The sequence below is a fragment of the Condylura cristata genome, unplaced genomic scaffold (assembly GCF_000260355.1).
Source record: "Condylura cristata isolate star-nosed mole 26May11 unplaced genomic scaffold, ConCri1.0 scaffold00040, whole genome shotgun sequence".
NCBI classification, from domain to species: domain Eukaryota; kingdom Metazoa; phylum Chordata; class Mammalia; order Eulipotyphla; family Talpidae; genus Condylura; species Condylura cristata.
The window spans coordinates 8,160,119-8,183,766 of record NW_004567141.1 but is presented as its reverse complement, the minus strand read 5'-3'; the positions used below and the strand labels follow the sequence as shown (position 1 = coordinate 8,183,766).

Sequence of the window (23,648 nt, the reverse complement as noted above, 5' to 3'; positions counted from 1 at the left end):
CTCCCTCAGCTCTCTCCTAGGAAGGGACTACTTAGGTCAGACAATTCAAGAGGGACTCCCGAAGTGGAAGGCGCCACAGACTACCGACCACTTGATGTAGGATCTGCCTCTGAACTACTGAGGGCTCACAGCTTCAGTCTGAATAACTAGCTCCTGGCAAGCTCACAAGCTTTCAAAGTACTCCAGGTCATGGATACACAATTCTAACTCATAAACTACCAGTCTGTAGTTCCCAATGGCACTATTATGAGCAATAAATGAGGCAACGCGAGTACAAAGGAACCTAATACAGGTGTAAAGTTTTTGGTGGGCACCCAATAAACAGTTCTAGACTCATTTTTGGGAGTCTTTCAAATACCTGATAACACCTTTTACATTACTTCAGTGTCTTCTTTTCTAAGCTAAGTGCCCCCAAGACATCAAATGGTTTTCAGAAACACTAAGTAAAATGTTAAAATTATCCTTTTGCTTAACTGGGCTATAAATTTCTACTACTACACTTCCAAGGAGGATAGCTCATGAGGAATACTGGTAGGGACCATCAAAGCCCACTGAAGTGCTACAGAGCTAGGGGCTCTTGCTCTTAGGTTACCTATGTTATGGGCTTTTACTTTGGATCCAAAGTAAGGGCGGGCATGTAGGATCTAGGTAGGTTAACCACCTAGGATGGTCGGTTAACCATCGGGTTAATTTCTTCCTGCTGAAAATGTTCAATCTTTATTTGCAAATTGTCAGGCATCATTTCTGTGAATCAGAATCTAGGAAATAAAAAAGATATGTCTATAAAGGATACCTAGCTGAACCTTGTATTTAACTCCAAAGCGCTTTTCCATCACCTGCACGATTATATAACTTGTTCCTCAAAAAAAAATGACAACATTTATTTCTCTTATGTTGAGAGAAAAATAGACTGATACAAATATAAACTGATGAATGTTGGGACTTTACAGGTTTATCTAAATAATAAAGTAAAGCAGAAAAGCTCCTTTGGGAATTGAAATCCAATAACCTTGCCTATCTAGGTGCTAAGAAATGGAAGTATGATAAAAATATATTTACCTTGCACTAATTTGCTTCTTTGACAACTCTCCTGTTTATATTTTGTCTCAAAATTCACTAGGTTTGTTGCAGTGTTTAAAAAAAAGCACAATTAGTCATGGCTGAGTACTTAAAATAGTATTTCATCTCACCAGTAGGGAAATGACCTTAAATAGATGGACTGTGATCCATTTCTGACTTAAGCCAATAGTGTCAAGTCCTATATGGGGAGGGGTGGACACCTGTACCCTGAGCAAGTGTAATCCAGCATGTAGGGCACAGCCAGGACCCATTTAGGTTCCACATGCTGCCTTTCTGGCCCTTAGCACTTCATCTTGTCTACAGGGTTTCACCACTTGCTAAACTCAGTAAGATCTTGTTGTAATCACAATGCACAAGGTCAGTGTAGCAGAAAAGTAAACTACAGTAGGTAGTATGTACAGAGACGAAGTTTATTTTTAATTTCCAGAGAAACCACTGAAATGTGAAAAGATGAAGTTTATTTTTCTAGAAGACTGTCTTACAAATGGACGAGGTTAACTAGAAAAATTGAAACAGAGCAATTAAATTGAAAAGGAAATCTCATTTTGGCTGTTTTGGTAAAGGCAAAAAAAGAAATAGAGATTTCAAGGAATTCATTAATGAAGAATAACTATAAATAAATTTATTTGCTAATATAAACCTCTCCTTGGGATTAAAATCACATAGGAATTTCTCATCAATATTCTTGAGAAAGAGACACTGAGTTTAAGAGTGACTATTATCTTTGCCTTAGTGCCTATAATTAATAATGCTTGAAAAAATTCATCTGTATTGTTAAAAAAATTCCCAACATATAATAGCACAGTAGAAAAAACATTACTGAAAATTACTAAATTAAGATAATTACCACTAATATCTTGGTGACCATCTTCCGGGCACCCATGTGTGTACACACATATACACGCACACTCTCACTCTCCATTTCGCTCTTTAAATGGGATCATGAAAATTGCCCTTCAGCATGGTTTTGACTGAAGGTACAGAAATAATATCCAAATGAACAACTGCAGTGTCCACCCTTATCAAAAGTTAATGGGAGAAGGGCAGCACTAAGACATGGATCTAGGATCTATGGCTTAGATTCTGAGTCATGCAGGCATTTATGCATGGAACGGAGATACTATGGATTGAGCGCTCTGATTTCTAATAGGCAGCATCTCTACTGGGCACTCCCTAAAATATCTGGTAGAAGAAGCGAGCATTTGGCAGATGCTGAGTGGCAGCAAGGTGCAAAGTGCATTAAGTTACTTAGCAATTCTTTAACAGTGCTCAGAGTGCCACCATTGCCTGTGACTGGGTTTCATTAATATGTGAATTTTTAAGTGAGTTTACATTACTGTCCGTATGAAAGTAAGCAAAAAAGGTGAGAGCAGGAGAAATATAAATATATATATATATTCCTTCAAATTTCAATCATAGGGACTCACAGAGGTCCTATGACTGTGTGTCCCATTTTATGGAAGAGGAATTCATTTATCAAATGATAAAGGCAGTTGGTTGATCACATTATTCAACATAACTTTGAAAGAACCTTGGCAGGATTGTTTTGGCTAACATTTATTGAGCACTTATGTACCAGGCACTGTGCTAAACATGTTAGCCTAATTCTCACAACATCCTGTGATGCAATCCTACCATTATCACTGTGTAATGGATGACTAAAATGAGATTCAAATAAACATAACTGTCTGGGTCTCACAAAAAATTCAGTAGTGTGTGTCTGCTTCTAGAATCTGAGCAATTTAACAGTGCGTTATGCTGAAGAAACACTGCCATCAGCAGATCCAACTGAAGCAGCTCGCTGTTGCCCTGCTGTAGGATACCTAGCCTGTTCATCTGAAGTTTGAAGAATGCCAACGGGCCATGCCATTCTCCCAATGTAATAGGCCTGGGATGCCAAAGGGCATTTCTTACAAGCATCTAGCCAACAGATAGGTTAAAGGTAACAAAATGAAGTCACTGGATTGAAGGTTACTTGCTCATTGCTTCTAAGGCTGAACAATGAGCATTCAATTAAATCAACTGCAAGTGCTTGATGGGTTATTATTAATTAAAATGCTGGTCAGGAACTGGATATGGAGAGTACATGAATTCCACCTGTATTGATTTAAGTTCAAATCTGGGCAGTGACACTGGGATGCTTTCATCTCTAATTAGTTTTCGTGAATACTGGTTAAAGGATTGAATAATGCCCAAAAACCTTTCTCTCATCCGATAGAAAGCTACTTTTGGAAAAATCACTGGATCAAAATCGACCTTAACAATTTCCTAGCCCAACCCTCCTTCTTCTAAACCTCTCACTGACAAGCAGTTCTGACAAGACACATCCAGGTTCTGCTTGCATTTCTGGTCCTGGGATAGTCCAAGTCCTATCTATGGCAAACTATCCCAATGACCAGCAGTTGAGTCAGTTCTTCCTCCCTTTTATTGCCTCCCTGTAACTTCAGTCTTTGCTTGATGGAAATATTGTTTAGTTTTTTTTTTTTTTTTAAACCCTGTGAGAGTCTTCCTACTAACTGGAAACTGAGTTCTTCCTTGAGTTTAAATACCATAGTTCCTGTTCCTTGGTTAAAGGCTAGGGTGCCAGTGTTCTAACAAAGCTAAGTCTGGAAGGCTCTAGGTAGAAGTCTTACGGCCCCACAGAGCAGAGTGATCATGACATGATATGGACAATCTTGGCATTCTATGATTATAACTGGTTCTGTTGGCTTTTGACTTGCATCACTGGTTCACTCTGTTTGTGGCTAATGAAAACCCCTAAATCTTTTCTCAGGTGAGCTGTAGCTGCTGAGGAAGGTGAGATCCAATCTGTTAGTGACTAAAAATAAATGTTCATGAAATAAATTATTTTGGTAGGTATGATTCATCAGGATCAGTATGAATGTGGTAGAAGTCAATTCTCACCATCTTTATGAAAATTATTCTACATATTTCCTTGGGATCATCTGGCACATGCAATCCAAAAAACAATTTGTTACTTACTCATTAGCATTCAAGCTAGCTGTGGCTCTGATGATCATGTAGCAGAGTGTGAGAGCACTGAGGAGGCCAAAACTGGCAATAATAAACCATTCTTCTGTTGACAAAGGAAAGGGAGGAAATCACTCTGGGGAGAAGGCTTTAAGTCAAATCGATGTCAACATTTCCCTCAAATGCAACGAAGCAGACGTCAACGGAGGTAATAAGCCAAGACTGGCCCAAGGAAGTGAAGCAGGAGGAGGTTTGCCAGAGAGCTACTAATTGGAGGAGGTTAGTGGAGTAGTGGTGAGAGCTGCAAGGCAGAAAGGAAAGCATGGCCCAACCATTTCTTCCAGGTAAGGTCCTGAGGTCTGTGAGGAATGTGGCCACCAAAAACGGTGTAGTAAAAATATGTATATAAAACTGCAGATGGACACTGATTTTTTAATTATTAATGTAGATGACAGTAAAATGGATTGACATACTTATTGTCTCCTTCCTTCTTCATTTTGTCACTTCTGCATGGCTGTATCGCTGATTCTTAGAGAAAGGTTTAGATACATGGAATAGTAGTTCCCAAAGGTCTGTGGGTACTCCAAGAAGTCCGCAGGCTGGCCTTCCACAGCATTCTTGTCTACAGTATTTTCTCTATGGCTGGGTCTACTGACAGTCTTTACTAAAAAAGGACATCTCATCGGTGTCTCTTAGAAAAGTATACCCATTGTCTGGAAGCAGAACTGGCTGTTCTGCTTTGTTAAGCATAAACAGGAGGGGTAGGTGAATTCACAAGGTACCTGCCCAGCAAAGAAAGAGTGAACACCTCTATACACAGAATTAAGGGTTTTTATCTAGTCTCTCTACATCCACTCATCGATTCCCTTAACATTTCAAAGTTCATATGGTCAAGGTAATGTTCCAAAAACAATATTGAGAACCTAAAAAACAATAATAACAAAAAAAAAAGCATAACCCCACAGAAACCACAAACAAACCCAACCAGAGAACCAACATGATTATCTATAAAAAGTCTTAATTGCAAAATATTTGTCTCAGAGTATTCACTTAATCCGGGGTAGTTTATCAAAGTGTTACATGCTAAAATTCTCAATGGATCTACAATAAGGAAGATAAAAGAAACATGTATACTGAATGCCAAGTGTTTATATGCAAAAATCATGTATAACATGGTGTTTCTCAACCTGACTTTTATGAGTCCCACAACTATGCAAAACAATGTGTGTCTAGAAATTTAGCTAGAAAAAGGTTATTATTTTATTAGAGTTTAAAGGAGGTGATCTTCCATAACTGTTCTTCAGGATTCCAGAATGTTGAGTTGTTCTATGAGCATTTCTCTGCCCACCTTTTTTCATATTATTAAAATACTTTTCTTTTTAGATAAAAGTGTAGTCACTGCTTCTCAGAATACAAATTCCTTACTGGTATCACAAATTTACATGATTTTTGTTAAAGTAGAACATTCAAGAACCCATACAAAATCCATCACTTTTATTCATGTATATTTTAAGGTAGGAAAATATATATTGACAAAAAAAATTTACAAGACAACTTCTCATCAATATGAAGATGTTTAACACAGAATTCTTTTTTCTTCTTAGAGAATTTTATGCATAAGCAGACTTTCAGAATTCAATTATGTCTGTTTCCAAATCTTGAAGATAACATTCATATTTGTATGGTATTTCAACAATAAAAACCAGTAATCAAAAATAAGTGAATATTATCACAACAATACCCACTGGGCCCGAGAGTGTTAGCAGCAGTCACTGCTCTTGATTACTGCTGTCCAGCTCAGTGTGGATTTAGCACAGTGCCTTGCACACAGTGGTTGCTGGCTGAGGCACTGTAGGTGCTGGGGCACTACAGGGCTTTGAGGCACAAGTAACTTGGGTCTTTTAATCACACGAATCTCACTAACATCATGTGTAAATCCTGCTAAAGTTGAGTAATTTGATATCTGAGTAATTTTTATCATCAAGCATAAGATTTTGAAAGGACACTTTTATATAAAATATAAGTGAATCAGTATTTAATGCAGTAGTAGGTGCTCAATAAATGTTGATCATTGAAGGACCTATAAAGTTAGTTAATAAATAAGCAGCCTTTGTCTCCTTTATTACTATTAGATCAACTTTAAAAAATCTAGAGCATAAACCCTGAATGCTGAAAGCAAGAAAGTAAAAAATGCTCTCAAATCAATGAAAACAGTAAGAAATTAATACATTTTACTTATTTTATAAAATATAATAATTTACAAATATTTTATAAATATAGAAGCTCATAATGTTTATATGTCTACTTATTTCACAACTTAATAGGAAGTCTCCCTGAGTTTAGAAAAGTGACAGAACAAAACCTGGTAAATCATTTCCTAGTAATAATTTTGGGTTGACTAAAAGCAATTTTGCTTTTTAATTAATTAAACAGACTGTGTGAGTCTTACCATGTGAAGGGAAAACTTTTTTTAAGCAGTTTTATCCATTATTGCCTCCCAGAGTTAGGTAGGAGTCCCACTATGCTTAGGGCTTGAAGCTATAAGCAGGCAGCAGCATGTATTTGGAAAAGAAAGCACCCAAGTGGTGACAAGGAAGATGGAGTGAAAGGTCGTTAGATGAAAATAACATGTAAAGAATGGAATTGAAGAAAACAATGGGCAGAGTGAACGTCCGCACACACACCTGCCAGCCCACTCACACCACACTCAGGCCTGCAGCACCACACCAGCAGTTCTCAACGAGGTCAGCACCATGATGTTCATAATCAACCCCCAGCATTTTTAAAGATTACTTTTTGCTCTTCTCCTGTTTCATGTACCAAAGAGTTAAGTGCCAAATTCCAAACTGAATGAAAAAGTGCAAAGTAAATGAGCAACAATAGGTCATCTGAACTAAAGTCATGGATTTTTAGGTTCAAATTCTGAATCAGCTTTTAACTAGATGCCTGCAGCGTGGGCACTGGAGAGCAATTCTCAGAGTACAGTACACCCAAGGAGCTGAGGCCCGAAGTCATATCCCACCAAGATCCTCTAAAATGTCTGTTTGCAATGAAATCATTTCAAAGCAGGTTTATGAACAGCTGCTAAGATACAACTATTTGTATTAGTCACATACAAATACATAAGCTCCTTAGTATAAAGAAAGTTTCAACATTCCAAACATCTGCTTTAACCAAAGTACGCAGCACTTGCTCAGTCGCAGGCCACTCACTGGCCTAGTGACTGCCCTAACAGTCATTTGGAGCAGTAGCCACATGCTAGACACAGGCAGCAAATCTGTCCTGTGCTGGGCACAGGTCCACTTACTTGTTACTGCGATGTTGATCTCTCCTGTTCTAGGGGTGAGTTCCCCATCCTGAGGAAGAGGTGATATCCCCGAAGTTCGAAGGGGCTCAAGGCCAAGGGAATTGTCGCTGGTGAGGTCACCTAGAGCTGATCTTCGGTTAACTGCTTGGGTTCTGGTGAGCCTTTCCATATCAAATGCTACATTATCAGTACATGGCAAGTTTGGCTGCAAAATAGTTCCAGATTAAAAGTACTTGTAAGAATAACAAATCATTTCATAAAATTCTTTTTAGTATGGTTTTCCTCTCATTTCCCTCCCCATCTACCCTCTCCATCTTCCCCAAGAGTTTTGAAGAGAAACATGATTTCTTCCCCAAAAAATGGTACAAAGGAAAGGAAAGTTCCATTGTAGAACTAAGGAAACTGGCTACCACATCTTAATAAATGACAATCTTGTGGAAGTGGCTTTAGGAAAAGGGATTCATTATCGCCATTATAAAGCTAACAATATGACTTTGGCTCTGATATTAACACTGACGGATACACATAACATAAAATACCCTTTTCATGCTTTGGCCGCTCTGTTAATAACCTCATTCATTTGATAGTTTTAAGTACCATTTACTTTTAGACACAAGAATACAGTCAACAGCAGATCAAAAACTAAAAAGATTGTTCAAACTGTGAGAAAACTGTTTTAAAACCTAAGCAACTAAACCTGAAGGACGGATATAAAACTGTGCTGGGCCACCAACTAAAAAGCTGGATACAAACGTGGGTACAAAAATGGCCTGACTTAACAATATGGATATTTGGCATCCATAACTTTTGGAAGCAGACAGGGTATTAGAAGCAGAGTTAGGAATGGTAGCTTAGAATAGCTGTGTACACAGAAGTCAGACAACCATGCCCAGAACAATTCTCTTTGAGATTACTCCAAGCCAAATTAAAACCAAATTTACACAGTGTAATAACTATGCTCGTAATGACTATAGGAAGAAATTTATTATTATTTTGGGTATTTAAAGAAGTATATGGTGTCTTGTAGTACATTTTAGAAGGATCTTCATGAAAAACAGATGGGAAAAGTACTAATATTTCAAAGACTTAAAGGCCCAAATAACCCAATAGCCAAGAAGGCTGGAGGCAATCTTAGTGTTTTCCACTGTCTACTATGTGCCACCTATTATGACAGATGCTTCAGTAAACTCCTCAGTTGGGTGGACTTTGGTCCTACGGGAAACATGGCAATGTCGGGGAACATTTTTGACTGTTGTGACTGGGCATCATGCATGGGCACCAGCATTTAGCAGCACAGGCTGTGGATGCTGCTAGACAGTCTACAGTGTAAACAATGGCCCCGCCTAGAGGAGGGATCTAGTCCAAAACTGTGTCCAGGTGCCAAGGTGGAGAAAATGTGTTAAATGTCACATGCTGTGATCAACAGAGATGGAAGGTAAATGGTTCCCAAATGGCTGACACTTGTCATGTGACAGCGCATTTCAAATTGCACCACTTAGATCTTTGGGGTTCAAAGCTTAAAATGAGGAATTCATTTTTTGGGTCACACTCAACTTTTTGTTACCTGAAAAGATGAGGCATTCATTCATTTTTGAGACCAAAACTATTTCATTTCCCTCTAAAAAGCAACAATCTTGGATATACCTAGTCAATACTTCTCTTAAGGAACTGTAGGGTTTCTGCAAGCACCCTGGTTCCGCTAGTGAGCGCTGACTTGTCTGGTCAGAGCTGAAGTATTCCACAGGTAATACCAACCCTAAACCCTAGCCAAGTTGTTAAAGGTTTGCCTAGGATGGGGCACTGCCCACCTTCACTATTTGCAATTTATCAACACACCCAGGAGAGCAAAGTCAAACTCAAAAGGAAGGAAGATAAGTAATGATTTAGTTATATATTATGCTAAAGATGAAAAATGTAGTATGTGAACAAAGTTAAAAGTCTATATTCTATTCCTTAAAAAAAAGATCACAATGAAGTGGAGTTACATCCTTCTCTCTGCCTAAGTTCATATACCCCACCACCAAACAGAAAGAAGCACACTTGAAAATCAGACAGTCCCTTCTCTCCTCTCTTAGGAGTCCCTGACATTGCTGGACTTGGAAGTAATCTTGGAAGACACTGCTGGTTAATGAGTATTATACAGCAAAGAGAGATAAGTAGCTTTTGGGGGGTTGGGGTAGGGTGAGTCTTAATCAGCTACTTGGGCTAGGTTATGTTATACTGAGATATGACACTATATAATAGTAACAAAGCAGGAAACATACCACAATTCCCAGAGCCTTCAAAATATTAAGTTTGCACATAGGACAGGTACAATGTTCACTAAGCCAGGGATCCACGCAGGATTTGTGGAAAACATGCCTATTAAAAAAAAAATGAACAGTGTCACAAATTATATACTGAAAAACTATTAGGCCAAAATACAAATAAATGGAAATTTTAGTCTGTTTTTCTTCTTATGGGACTTTTGTTCCAAGACATAATTATTGGGGATGTATTAAAATAAAGCTGGTAGAAATCTCCTAAATTCAATCTTTTATGTCAACAGCACTGTGAGGAGTACTGGGCTGCCTGGACTTCTAACTGAATCAATTTCCAAAGAAGTTTTAAGATAATTAGGTTCATTAAAATGAAATTAATGGGGCCCTCCCTGGTGGCACAGTGGGCTAAAGCACAGCAATAAGAAGCTAAAGCCACTTCAGCATGAGCTGGATCCACTTGGCGAGGCAGACCTCTCCTGACCTGTCCACTGCTTTCCTCAGCAGTGTACTTCGTAGATCTGCCTGTTCTGCTCCCCACTCTGTCTCTGGTGAATCTTCTCACTGCCCCTGCACCTCTGGCCTGTACCCCATTTCTGTATGCATAAATAAATAAATCTTAAAAAAAATGAAGTTAATGAATTATGCTTTATAAATCAGTTATGTTTTCTATAATTACTAGAGCAGAAAAATGTAATTTCAGAAAGACCTTAAAAACAAGCACTAAATGAGTTCTCTGTATAATTGTTAATTAGCTTCATGGAACTCTGTTAAATGCCATATGAAACTACTTTAAAGGCTTTCTAAGTAACTTAAGCAAAATGTTTGTTAGTTACATGACAGTTGGGACTATTTTTAGGGATGAACTGTTTTCAAGAATCAGGTAACACTGCTTACAGTTTTCAACTAAAATGCTTAAAGGGAGAGAGAAGATGGGTGATTTTCAGAAGAGGAGAACGTTACATTCTTGTGACTGGGAAGGGCTTTGCATTCTTCTAACAGAAACTTGTGCTTTCTGGAGGGGACAACAGACTTTAAGGGAGCTGCAGAAATCATTCCTCCAGCTCAAGTAACTCCATGGCAGTCCTGACATGCTGATATGAAGCCACAGAGTTCTGGCTAAACAGGCAAACAGCAGGAGCCAGGATACACATTCTGTACACCTTTGCACTTAAGCTTAGCCAAAGGGCTGAGAGTGCTATTCTGTACACCTCTGGAGGGAACTATAATCTGAGCTTTGGGATCAGATAAAAATTTTTAGAAACTGGGCCCTCCCTGGTGGCGCAGCGGGTTAAAGCACAGCACTAAGAAGCTAAAGCCACTTTCGCATGACTTTGATCCCCGCCTGCCCAGGAGGTGACCACATGGCGTGGCAGACCTCTCCTGACCTGCCCACTGCTCTCTTCAGCAATGTGCTTTGTCGATCTGCCTGTTCTGCTCCCCGCTCGGTCTCTGGTGAAGCCTCTCACTGCCCCTGAGCCTCTGGCCTGTACCCCAGTTCTGTATGCACAAATAAATAAATCTTTAAAAAAAATTTAGAAACTAAAGCACTGTATGCTTGCTAACTTATAATTTTTATATGTAGCTTGTAAGTAGTTATATATAGCTGGTTCAAAGGTAGTCTTGATTTAACAAAGAGGTCTAAAAAACAGTTTTGTTTGGGATTTGGAAGAAATATTCATACTCACAGCTTCAGCCTGAACAACACATACACACCCACTTACTGCCATTTAGTATCTTGGTACACATTTCTTTGGGATAAGAATAAAGGTCACAAAGATCTACTCTGGAATTTGCCCTTAATGCAATAAACCTAGAAGTTTACCATTCCTGCAGAGAGTGTAAAGCTTTTTATTTAAGTTGTGAAAGTCACCAATCTGTAGTGGAGACCTACATTCATCTAAAAGACACAGGCATTTCCATTCTGTTTCTTGTTACCCTGTCTTTGCTCCAGGAGGGAGTGAAGGGCTTCTGATGCAAGGGCTCCCAGCAGCTGTTAACTGTGCCAGCATTGGCTCTTTCTAGCAGAGATTAGAACAAGGCCTTTAAGCCTTTCTGAGGATGTAAGACTCCTTTAAGTCAGACTAACTGACGGATCCTACCCTAACATGAACAAATCTGCCTATATTAATATCTAGGCCAGTTCAGGATGAGTTTATGACAGACTGGTGAGAGAAGAGATAAGGTATGGGGGAAATTGTCTTTTAACCAGATGTTTGTGGAAACTGGTTTAAGCAAGCAGCAGAAATCTGGGGGCTTTGAGAGCTTTCGCTCACCCACTTTTCACCAGCATTTTTTGTCCCCCTCCCCTTTAAAGATTTATTTATTCATGCATACAAGAACTGGGTCATAGGCTAGAGGTGCGGTTGTAGGGGGGCATGAGAGGATTCAGAGAAAGTGGGGAGTAGAGCAGGCAGTTTGACTGAAACACATGCTGAGAGGAGCAGTGGGCAGGTCAGGAAAGATCTGCTGTGCCATGTGGGTCAGCTCCCTGGCCTGGGAACTAACTCATGCTGCAGTGGCTGTGGATAAGCTTCACAGTGCAGCACTTCAACCCACTGTGCCACCAGGGAGGACTCTTTCCCATCTCTTACTGTCTTGCCTAGCTTTCTATTACTAGATAGAAATGGTACATAATTCTACAGTTTTTAAAGCTGCATCAGTTGAGTGTTCTGTTTATCTGTTTCTTTAACCTTAGTTACAAGTAGATTTTTCTTAGTTGGGATTTTTAATAGCTTCCTTGCAGATATTTTGATCTGAAAAAATATCTTGGCCGATTTACTGAACAATTACAACCTCTTCTTTGCTTAGGACACTGTAATGACAAAGATCAATTGGTCCTCTAAGGACAAAATGAAAAAGCCTTGCTTCTTTAGCTAACTCAAAATCCAAAAGAAATGTTTTCTTTCTTAAAATAAAGCTTTTTGTCTACTCACCCACCTCACTGTTTTCTTATCTCATCCCCATCCCAGTCAGTTAACACACCTCCCTCTTCTGACCTAGGCTTTTTTCATAATAGACCTGCCGAAGGTGCTCAGTCTAATTGCACAGCATATCCTTCTCTTCTGAAAACAAAACCAAGTTTTTTTCTTCACCTGTTAAACCTTCTGTGACAAGCTTATCACTTCCCTTCAGGTCACTGGTGGAACCCAGTGAGTGACCGCCCTGGTTGGTTGTGTTCATCACCCTCTTGCTTCTATCTCAGCTGTTCAACAGCTTCCTTCCTTGCAGGCCAGGTTGTGCTACTCTAGTTGTATGGGTGTCCACAAACAGCCCAAACCATGGGTCTCCTCTACAAGCTGCACGGGACATGGAGGAAGCATGTACCCCCTACCACATGAAACTGCTTGGAACAGCAAGTGCCAAAGTGTATGTGGGAAACTTAGAAAAGTACCAAGGAAGGACAAATAAAAGGAATGACTAAAACACACCAAGCAAAGGAAGGTTATAAATGGCCAGAACACTTGCAGCCTGCCTCAGACCCCAGCAAGCCAGGCACCAGAGTGACCTGTCATGGACATAAAGGCACCATAGCACCTACAGACACTGCAAAGGGGAGCACCTACGGCAGACCTTGAAAAGAGGCCCTTCCTACTACTATAAAAGACTCAGATGAAAACAATGCATATAAAAACAGAAAAGGCTCAGAGGTACGCTAGGAAGAACAGTCAGTGAGGTGTTGCCAAACAATAAGTGGTGGAAAGGACAAGTTACTCCTATAGGGAATACTTCAAACACCGAATGCCAAAGGTATGAAATGTCCAAAGACCGCTAACACGGAATATGTGCCCCTCCTTTCCTACCACTACAATGTCTCCGTCAGCAGCCAGAAAACTGATCCATTTTTGCCCCTGAGGTGGCATCTTGCCCATACAACTGTAGAAACTGCAAGACCCTACTTCTGAAAAGTATTTTTAACTACTAAAAATTCTGTAACTGACCTTTAAATAAAACAGGCTTGAAAGGGGGACAGTTTTTCAGTTTCTAAGACATGTTGGCTAGCAGCCAAAGGATGATCAACTATAATCAACTGACACAAGGAGGAGGTCCCAAAGCACTGCCAACCACCATCTGTCCAGGGTAAATAACATGAGAGAAGAGGAAAAGTAAAGGTCATGCAACAAACAGCCAGCAGCACATGAGGTTTCATAGCTACAGACAAAAAGTCTTAGTGCAGGCTCCAGACAGGCTTGTTAAAAATTAAGGACAGACAGACACAAAGGTATTGAGGATCCTTTTCTCTTTTACAGTGAGTGCAGATTCTGCCAAATTCTGGCTTTGACAGTGAAAAGCTATAGGGTGGTATTTGGAGGTGGGGTTGAAAGTGTTGTGAAAAGTGGAAAAGGAAATGCTGAGCATGTCCATATACTGGTGAACAATGAACAAAATCTGGAGGGAGCCGATAGTCAGTCACGGTCCCTGAGGAAGGAAAGGTGCTGGCACACAGGGGTTCAGGTGGAAACAGCATGACAGAACAAAGCAGGGGGCCTCCTCCAAACTGTCAGAGGGAAGGCTGGAAGGAAGGTATGCAGGTAGGAAAGCTCAGGTCAGAAAAACTGAGGAAATTTCAATTCTCTAGTAGCTACATTTTCTCTCTGAAGTTGCTGACAAAGTTATCTGCTGAGAGTGAGGAAGAAGGGGATGAGGAGTACAAGAAGAATGAACAACTGGTGCTGCTGTGAGGCATGTGGCCACCAACCAGGGAAACAGAATTTCTTAGACATCATTCAAGTCTGCTGGGCCCTGTTCAGAGTCCTGCAGGTACCAGAGTTCTTGGCAATGAGTACTAAAGGAAGACACTGCAGGGTCACAGCTGGTCTCAGATTTAAAGACCGACAGTCAAGAGGTCGGACAGGGCATCCCAGGCAGAGGAAACACAGCAAGTAGCAGAGCACAGGCAACAGCTAATTCAAGGTACTTGAGGAGAACCCACTGGAAATAAAAGGCTTGGAGATTTACAGTAAAGATGAGTATGTATGTGGAACCAGCCTCTAGGTCCTTCATTTAGCTCTTAAATGGAGACATTTTGTGGCTGTCAGATTGTATATGTGGATCTTGCTGCGTCTACTGGGTAAAGCCAGGGATACTGCCCAATACCCTAAAATGCACAGGACACGCCATCACCCCAACAAAGAATGATCTGATAGCAAATGTTTGCGGTCAGTGCTGAGACTGAGAAACCCCACCCTAGTTCAAAGTTACAATTCAGAATGTTGTTCAAGGTGCAAAGTTAATTTTTACTATACCTGAGAATCCTACTGTTGTTACCATTTCAGTGAGGTGAAATAATGGGCTAAGCAGACACTGTAATTTAGAGGAAGCTAAACATCACTGACACATCAAGCTGCTCTAACGTGAAAGGGGAACTCTGACATGGCAGTAGACATGTCTAGTCACAAAAGGACCTGATAACAAAAAGGTAATTGAATGAGCAGCACAAAGAAATCTTGTTAAATTTGTTGAAACTCTTAATATTAACATGGACCACAAAGACACATATTGAAAGCATGTCTCTGGCGGGGGGGTGGGGGGAGCACAGTAACAGAAATGGCCATGGACTTCATGGAAGGTGTGACCTACAGCACCACAATCACCCAGGTACTGAATAAAAATAAGCATGCTGGACTCCATTCAGGATGTGACTATGAAAATTCCCTGCCAATTCTGATGCACAGTTAAGTTTAGAAATCACTAGACTAAATTAGGAGGAAGCAGAACTAAAAATGAAACCTAGGAAAACCCAATGCTCAAGGAACAGAGAGAATGGGGAGCAAATTTCTACAACAGTTTACTTTTGGCCAAGGCTCTCTGAAGAAGACACTCTCTTTGTGAAGTGAAGGACTTTGGAGGCCCTCCTTCTTAGGTTCGTAGTGGTTCTGGGGGACTCTGGGCTTAAGTAAGAAGACTTAGCTTCTTCCTGATCATTCTGGTGTCAAAAGAAATCTGTGCGGGTAAAAATACTTTTAAAAAGCAAGTAACAGCTGATAAACCACATTGTAAGGTAGCCTATTGATCTTTTTCTTGATTTCCACTTGCAGTATATTTCTTTTAGACTATAAATGATAACAGTTAAAGAAAAACTGGCAAGTACATAATTTAATTTTCTATTGGACAGCTTATAGTTAGTTTTATAGATTTCCCTTTACATGTAAACTATGATAACTGGTTTCCAGAATCTTAGTTTTCTGCTTCAGTATATGAAATTACCCTGAAGTTCAATGTTTAGAAAACAAAACAGATTTTATTGACTTTGTAAATAAGTAAAATATTACTAATAGTCTTGTGGAAACAACTAATTATTTTATTCATTTATATATTGTTTTTATTAGAACGACAGAGTTGTATGGATCTGTTATAAAGGGCAGAAGAAAATGAAGAGGAAAAGTCTCTGATTCTGACTTCTTAATTGGCAATTACATATTTTTACATTTAAAAAAATTTATTTATTTATGCTTACAGTACTGGGGTGCAGGCAGAGGTGTGATAGGTGAGAGGATTCACCAAAGACAGAGTGGGGAGGAGAACAGACAGACTGACAAAGCACACTGCTGAGGGGAGCAGCAGGTGGGTCTTAAGAGGAGAGGTCTTAAAGAAGAGGCCTGCCATGCCATGTGGGTCAGCTCCCTGGTGGATCAAACTCGTGCTGCAGTGGCTTTGGAGAGCTTTATATTATGCTGTTTTAACCTGTTATGGCACCAGGGAGAGCCCAAATATTTTACACTTAACAGTCAAAACTGTATCTCAATGGGCCACATTCCTAGAATAGAGTAACACCATCATACAAATCAGCATGCTTATTTAGGAAATGTGCTGTTTTTAGGGCACCAAAGTACAGATGAATATTGCCCTCTGGAAGGTGGTATGTGTCCCAAGTAAAGGCATGGACATTAAAGGCAGACCTTTTATACTGTTGGAATTTTGTGAGCCTGGCATATACTACTGGCTTTGATACCCTTCACTGTACACTGGGGAGAAAATCTCTGACCCCTTACACGAGACAGTGCACGTAAACTGCTCAGAGCAGCAACCTTGACCGGGGCAAGTCTGCAACAACTATATTTTCGACTCTGTACAACTTAGATTCAGAGAAAGCTTTCACTCAAATTCTAGAGTTCTGGGATCCAGAGCTGAGTGATACGAGGAGGAAAGGAACAAGCAGCTAAGTTTGGAAAACCACAAGAGTACTGACATAAAATTTCTGATTTGATGCTCTGGGCTATGGATGTTTCTCACAGCTTGGAAAGGTGTATGCTTTCATTCCTGCTGAGACAGCATCGTTTGCTGCCAAATACAACTCCTACTGTGTACAGTGCATGGCCTACTCTTTTCTGCCAGAAAAGCCAAAGGTGAGGTGGCTCTCAGAAGCAAGTGGGTGCCCACTCTAAAATGAGTCATACAAACCACATCATTATCATTCCTGTAAAAAAAAGAAGTAGGCATACTTGCAGGGGAGAATCCGGACAACATCATTCTGCTTATAGCTCTCTATGCAGACAGCACAATGATCGAAGTCTGGATCAGTTTCCTAAAGTGGGAAGCACAGAAACAAAAGTTACGCACATTGGAAGTATACACATTGAGGAGACACAGTCTAGCTAAGAACTTTCCTCTACCAACTATGGCAGGCAAGTGATTATAAAGTGAAAGGTTATAGAACAGTGTAAGTAGTTTTTCATTTGCTTATATCTAAACGAGTTGATCTTGTTTTTAAACTGTTGTGATAATTAATTCTGAGTGAACTATCTTAGAAGTCCAAAGTTCAACATTTTTCAGTATTCAAATCCGCTCTCACCTTTGCCCACCCTCAAGTCTGCTTCCTATGACTTATGCATTCTATTCTGTTTAAGTAGGTTTTACTGTACACCCTCCACAATCTGCTCTCATCAGGAGGCTCATCTTTTTTTTTTTTTTTAAAGATTTATTTATTTATGCACACAAGAACTGGGGTACAGGTCAGAGGTGCAAGGGGTGAGAGGATTTACCAGAGTGGGGAGCAGAACAGGCAGAGTGACTGAAATACACTGCTGAGGAGAGTAGCAGGTGAGAGAGGAAAGGTTTGCCATGCCATGTGGGTCACCTCCCAGGCAGAGAATCAAACTCATGCTGCAATGGCTGCAGATAACTTTACAGCACTGTGCTTCAATCCTATGCACCACTAGGGAGGACCCCTCATCAGGAGGCTCATCTGACCATGGATCTAAGCACAGGCAGAAAAATTATGAGCCCCGAAAGATACTATCTTCAGACTCAAGTTCAGAGACCTGCCCAAAGGAAAGGAGCTTTTCACTTGCTCACAGATTTGGGGTGATGTGGGTGAATAGTCAAGGATCAACTCAACTCTGGATTCTTACTAAGGGTCAGTAGGAGTCAATTATCCAGGGTAACTTCCTCTTCTGGGTTGGGGGTAGGGGGTGGTTCCCTGAGCTGTCACAAAATGAACACCATCAGGTACTGAGACAGGAGAGGGGAGAGTATTTGGTGTCACCGTCACTTGTACAGAACTCCAAAGGCACAACCGTGGGCAGACCTAGGAGCTACAAACTAATGAGAAAGGACAGGTAAGTTAAACCAACCCCAGGGAATTTCAAATTAATGTAGCAGCTGAAGGTTATCAGGCCAAGAAACCATTTATAGGGTGACCACTTCTCTGGAGATAAAGTGTAGCTATTTTAGTGCTATTTATATTTTCTGCAACTGTTTTTACTTATTTCTTGCCTTAAATTACAACGAAGTTCACTGAAAATGCTTTACCTTTCAAAACTGTGTCAAGCAAAACGATGTGGTGGTGTCAAGGCAGTGGTAAAATTGGAGGATGGAAACTCATCAGAAATGATTCCATTGGCTCTTTGCTAAAATAGTGGAAGTGAGTGTGGGGCAGAAAACAGTTTTGGTTTTATACCTTTAAGATGCAATCATTCTAGGTAATTTTGAGTATAACAAATGTAGGATGTTATTTTGTCCTTCCTGAGCAGAAGCAGGGCTCCACCCTAACTTCAGATCTGACTAGGGAATTTTGGCTAGAGGTGTTAACCACAGCTGCTGTCACTGCCTCTCTGATTAGGTATCCCATACCATCAGGGTCCAACAAACCGTGCTCTTATTTCAAGCTGCTTACACAGAAAAAGCCTTGTAATCTAACTTTCTTGAAAAGTAGATTCTAGTTTTCCACCTAACTGGGCAGAACTTCCTGGCAAACTCTCAGGACGTACAGGGAGAGCACACAGCCCCAGCTACTTAGTGTACAAACTGAACCTTCAGAATTCTTTCCAAAAGTATGAAAGCTTTTAGCAGAAGAAAGTCCTGTTGAAAACCATGCGAGGAAAATTCAAGTAGTCAGCGAGGCTTTACAGGCAAGAGAACTTAAAGTCCAGGAAAGGTAACTGTATGAAGGGCTTCCAAATGACAGGCAAACTAAGAGTAAGATTTCAAAGAGAAGTCAGTATAAATTAAGGCATTAGATACATAAAGCATTGGAGAAAAATAATCTTACAGTGATTGAGGTATATTCTCTCCCACCACATAAAAACCAGAACTACATTATTATCATCATCATCATTATTATTACAGTATTACAGGTATTTCATTACTGTACCTTATCACCCTTTTTAACTGTTCTAGTTGTCAATTTGCTGATGGCTTTTTTGGCCGCATCTCCAAGACGACGCTAGGAAAATTGCAAAGAAAAACACATGTTTAGTGCAAGATCGCTGGGTTATGTTCTTTTTTCCCTAAATAAATAAAGGTTTATTAAGTCTGTTTTCCTATAGCACTCTCCATGTCACATCATATGAAAACTCTAAAAAAAAAAAATTAAAACATTAGAAAAACTGGTAGCTTCCTCATAGATTCAGCAATTTGGTTGGCTAGTTAAAAAGCATAGATAGTGAAAAAATCAGGTGTTAAATTAGTGTAGTTTGTACTTAATAAACATTTGAAGTATTACAGCATTATCAGGACCTACCTCTTGTACATGCCAGATGTACTACTACTGTTTAAACAGCTTTCCTATTTCACTGTAAGAAGGACCACTATTAGATGTATAAACTCTGTCTTAGTAAAATGACACCTTCAAAGTTCTTCAAAACCACGCCACGCATGGAAGGTGCAGTCATGGACTCCACTTCTGTCTCTGCCACTGCTATGTTCCTTGATCTTAGAAAGGTGATCTTATGTTTCTAGGGTTGAGCTATTCTCATATAAATGAGAAGATTAGCTCAGAGAATCTGGAATATTGAATTTACTCAACATTTTGGCAGATAGTGCAAGCATGGCTAGGCACCATGGACCCAAAGATGAAAGGGTGTACTCTTAACCTTGAAAAGCTAACTGAAGCAGAAAAAAAGAAAAGTAAACATATTTTAATTGAATATTGTAAACTGAGCTTTCACAAAGCTTTCACAAAGAAGATGACCCAGTGCAGGTAGGTGAGGACATCAGAGAAATACACAGAAAGTTATGAGGAAGTGATGTCTGATCAAATACTAGAAAGCTGAGTAGGGAGGAGTCAGGAAGGAAAAGCACAGGGATAAGGAGGGGCAATCTGGAAAAAGAATAGTCTAGTAAAGACAAACAGGTGTGAAGTGCAACTGCGTAGACAAAATTAGTTGGCTACATACAAGTAGGATGAACATATATCTTACCTTTCAAATTAGAAAGTTCTGCGAGTCAGAGGGCCCTATTAGTAATTTCTAGAGGGACAATAGGTGCAAACCAAGACTGTCCTAAACACACAAGAACACACAGCCAGCCTACAAATAACTGGATCCTATGTGTGAGGAGTGGCAGATGCTGAGGCTGAGGCAGTATGGTGTGGTGGGGGTTAAACCATGGGAGACCCTGTAGTCTCCTGAGAATAAAACACACACACACAATAAAAATTTTGGGGGAAAATTTAAAACATACCAAATTAAATAATTTAATGAACCTCTATCTATATTTTTCCTATTTTTCATTTACTCCTCCCCTCCTTTATTGGGCTAGGTTATTTTGAAACACATCACAAGCTTTGTATAATTCCACTCATCATGAGGCTTCATCTTATGTGTCTAACAGGCCTGGGATTCCATTTGAAAATGAACAATAATTAACTAATATTATCTAGTACTCACACTTACCCAATCGTCTCTATAAAGTCTTTTTATAGTTGGCTTCTTTGCATTTGATACTATGCCTTTCTAGTCTGCTCTATTATTCATAAACACATATAGTTTAGCAGTCTTGTGGAAATATAATTGACTTAAAATAATCTGTATATATACAAAAGTGTACAATTTGCTATTCTGATATCATCCATGAAACCATCACTAAGATCAAAATAGTGTGTTGATCATCCTCACCCAAAGTTCCTTATGCATCTTCTTTTTTTTTTTTTTTTTAAGATTTATTTGTGCATACAGAACTGGGGTACAGGCCAGAGGCTCAGGGGCGGTGAGAGGCTTCACCAGAGACAGAGTGGGGAGCAGAACAGGCAGATCGACGAAGTACACTGCTGAGGGGAGCAGCGGGCGGGTCAGGAGAGGTCTGCCACGCCATGTGGTCGCCTCCCCGGCAGGCGGGAATTGAACTCATGCGGAAGCGGCTTTAGATTCTCAGTGCTGTGCTTTTAACCCGCTGCACCATCAGGGAGGGCCCTTTAAAATTTTTTTTTTTTTTTTTTGCATCTTCTTAATCACTTCTTCCCACTCCCTTCCATCTTATTCTCCCATGACTAATTTTCTGCAACTATACTTCAAAGTTTTATATGGGGCATTCCTGGTGGTGTGAAGGATTAAGTCACAGCACTATGAAGCTATCACCAGCCACTGCAGCATGAGTTTGATCCCTGGCCAGGGAACTGACCCATGTGGCATAGCAGACCTCTCCTGTCCCACCCATTGCTCCCTTCAGCAGTGTATTTCAGTAGATCTGCCTGTTGTGCTCCCCACTCTGTCTCTGGTGAATCCTTTCACTGCCCTGCACCTATGGCCTACACTCCAGTTTTTGTATGCATAAATAAATATACATTAATCTTTAAAAAATTTATCTAAATGGCAAGTTACAGTATTTTATATGTGTTTTTTTCTACTCCATAATAATCTTGAGATTAATCCATGCTGCTACATTTATCGACAGTTCTTTCTTATGCCTTGGAGTACCTTATTGTATATTTGTATTTTTACCTGTTGATGGGACACTTACATTGTTTTTCAGTTTGGGAATGGAATGAATACAGCTGAAAACATTTTTTACTTGTATAATGTACAAGTCTTTGTAAAGACATACAGTGCATTTTCTCTGGGGTAAATACAAAGAAGGGAAGATTAACTCGTGGTAGGTCTGACTCTTTAAGTGAATGTCATTTGGGATTTACGTTGGTACTGCACTGAACATACAGACTGATTTGACATTTTAAGAACATCAGGGCTTCCCTTGCAAACTGCCTCTTAATTCTTTCATTAGTATTTTATAGTTTTCACTGTAAAGGTCTTACACATCTTATATCCTATCGGTAATTTTTGGTTTGGTATTTCTTAATTCTTGATGTTCATGAAAATGGTATTTTAAAAACTCAATTCCCATTAATTGCTTACATATAGATTCTGTACCTCTGAACCTTGCTAAACCCAGTAATTTTTATAAACTCTATGAAAATGGACAATAGTCACTAAATGAAGACAATTTTGCTTCATTTCTATTAAGTGTGCCTTTTTCTTTTTTCCTTGTTATTCAAGTTAGAACCTTTAAAATAAAGTGGAATTCAAAGTTGTCAGATCATACATCCTTTCTTGTTCCTGATTTTAGAATAAAGTATTAGTCTCACCATTACATCTCCTGGTAGCTGTTGGTTTTTCACAGGTGTTCTTCATCAGTTTAAGGAATTTATCTCTTACAGTTTAGTTTTTGAAAACCTTTAAAATCAGGATAGATGTTGGATATTGGCAATTTTTTTTTCTGTGTTTAGTCAGTACACATGGTATTCTCTGCCCACCCCTCCCCTTTTTTTTCCTTTTAAGATTTACTGTATTTATACAAGAGCTGAAGTGAAGTGGAGGGGGGTGAGAGGACTAACCAGAGACGGAGTGGGGAACAGAACAGGCAGGCGGATTAACTGAAATACACTGCTGGGGGGAGTGGTGGGTGAGATAGGAGAGGTCTGCTGTGCCCTGTGGGTCAGCTCCTTGGTTGGGATTGAACTTGTACTGCAGTGGCTGGCAATAACCTAATAGTGCTGAGACTTAACCCCTTGCACTACCAGTGAGGCCCCCATAGGGTATTCCTTTAGTCTGTTATTCTGGAACAAACAATACCTGGGTAATGATAAATTATCCTTTTTATTTTGGAAATAATTTACTAAAATTCTGTTTCGAATTTTCACATCTGTAGAGGTTTTGATAATATGAGGATTCTAGAATGAAATTGGCCATATTTCTGTCTTTTCACTAAGTTCTTATTTCTTTCTTAAATGTTTAGAGAACTCACCAGAAACTATCTGTATTTTCGGCTTTCTTTTTTGCAATGTTTTAAATATGAATGCAATTTTCTTGATACAAAGCTATTTATTCATCTCCAATGAGCTTGATAATTAGTGCCTTTTATGAAATGTGTCCACTTGGTTAGTGTTCAAATTTAGTGGCATGGGCTGTCCACAATACCTCCTTATAATCTATAGTAGCAAAGTCAACTCTCTTGTTTATGATTTTGCTAGTGTGTATTTCTTTTTCTCCTGATCTCTTTTTTCTGCTGATCAATTTGACCAGAGGTTATCAATCTTACTCAAAGAACTAGCTCTTGGAGGTTTTATTTTCCTTTTTGACTTTCTTTTCTTCCTGTTCACTGACTACTTATTCTTCTGATATTTATGTATATTTTGAGTTTAACTTACTCTTCTTTCCCCATTTTTTAAGGTATAAGCTGAGAATATTAATTTCAGACCTTTTAATCTTTTATTTTTTAAAGATTTATTTTATTTATTTATGCATACAAAAATTGGGGCATAAGCCAGAAATGCTGGGGGTGAGAGGATTCACTAAAATTCACTGCTGAGGGGAACAGTG

General features: G+C 39.5%; 1 protein-coding gene across 2 annotated transcripts in view; it reads right to left on the bottom strand.

Moving 5' to 3' along the window:
* The window catches only part of RNF130 (ring finger protein 130), a 98,558-nt gene that overhangs the window by 35,590 nt on the left and 39,320 nt on the right, over positions 1-23,648 (bottom strand). The window contains exons 3-7 of one of the 2 annotated variants that reach the window (XM_004693879.2): positions 19,208-19,279; positions 17,058-17,140; positions 9,622-9,718; positions 7,358-7,562; positions 4,063-4,156 (exon numbers count right to left, since the gene is read on the bottom strand). In XM_004693879.2, the coding sequence (XP_004693936.1) occupies positions 4,063-4,156; positions 7,358-7,562; positions 9,622-9,718; positions 17,058-17,140; positions 19,208-19,279 (551 nt within the window). The remainder of the gene's footprint in view (positions 1-4,062; positions 4,157-7,357; positions 7,563-9,621; positions 9,719-17,057; positions 17,141-19,207; positions 19,280-23,648) is intronic. The other variant, XM_012733310.1, reaches the window with a different exon arrangement.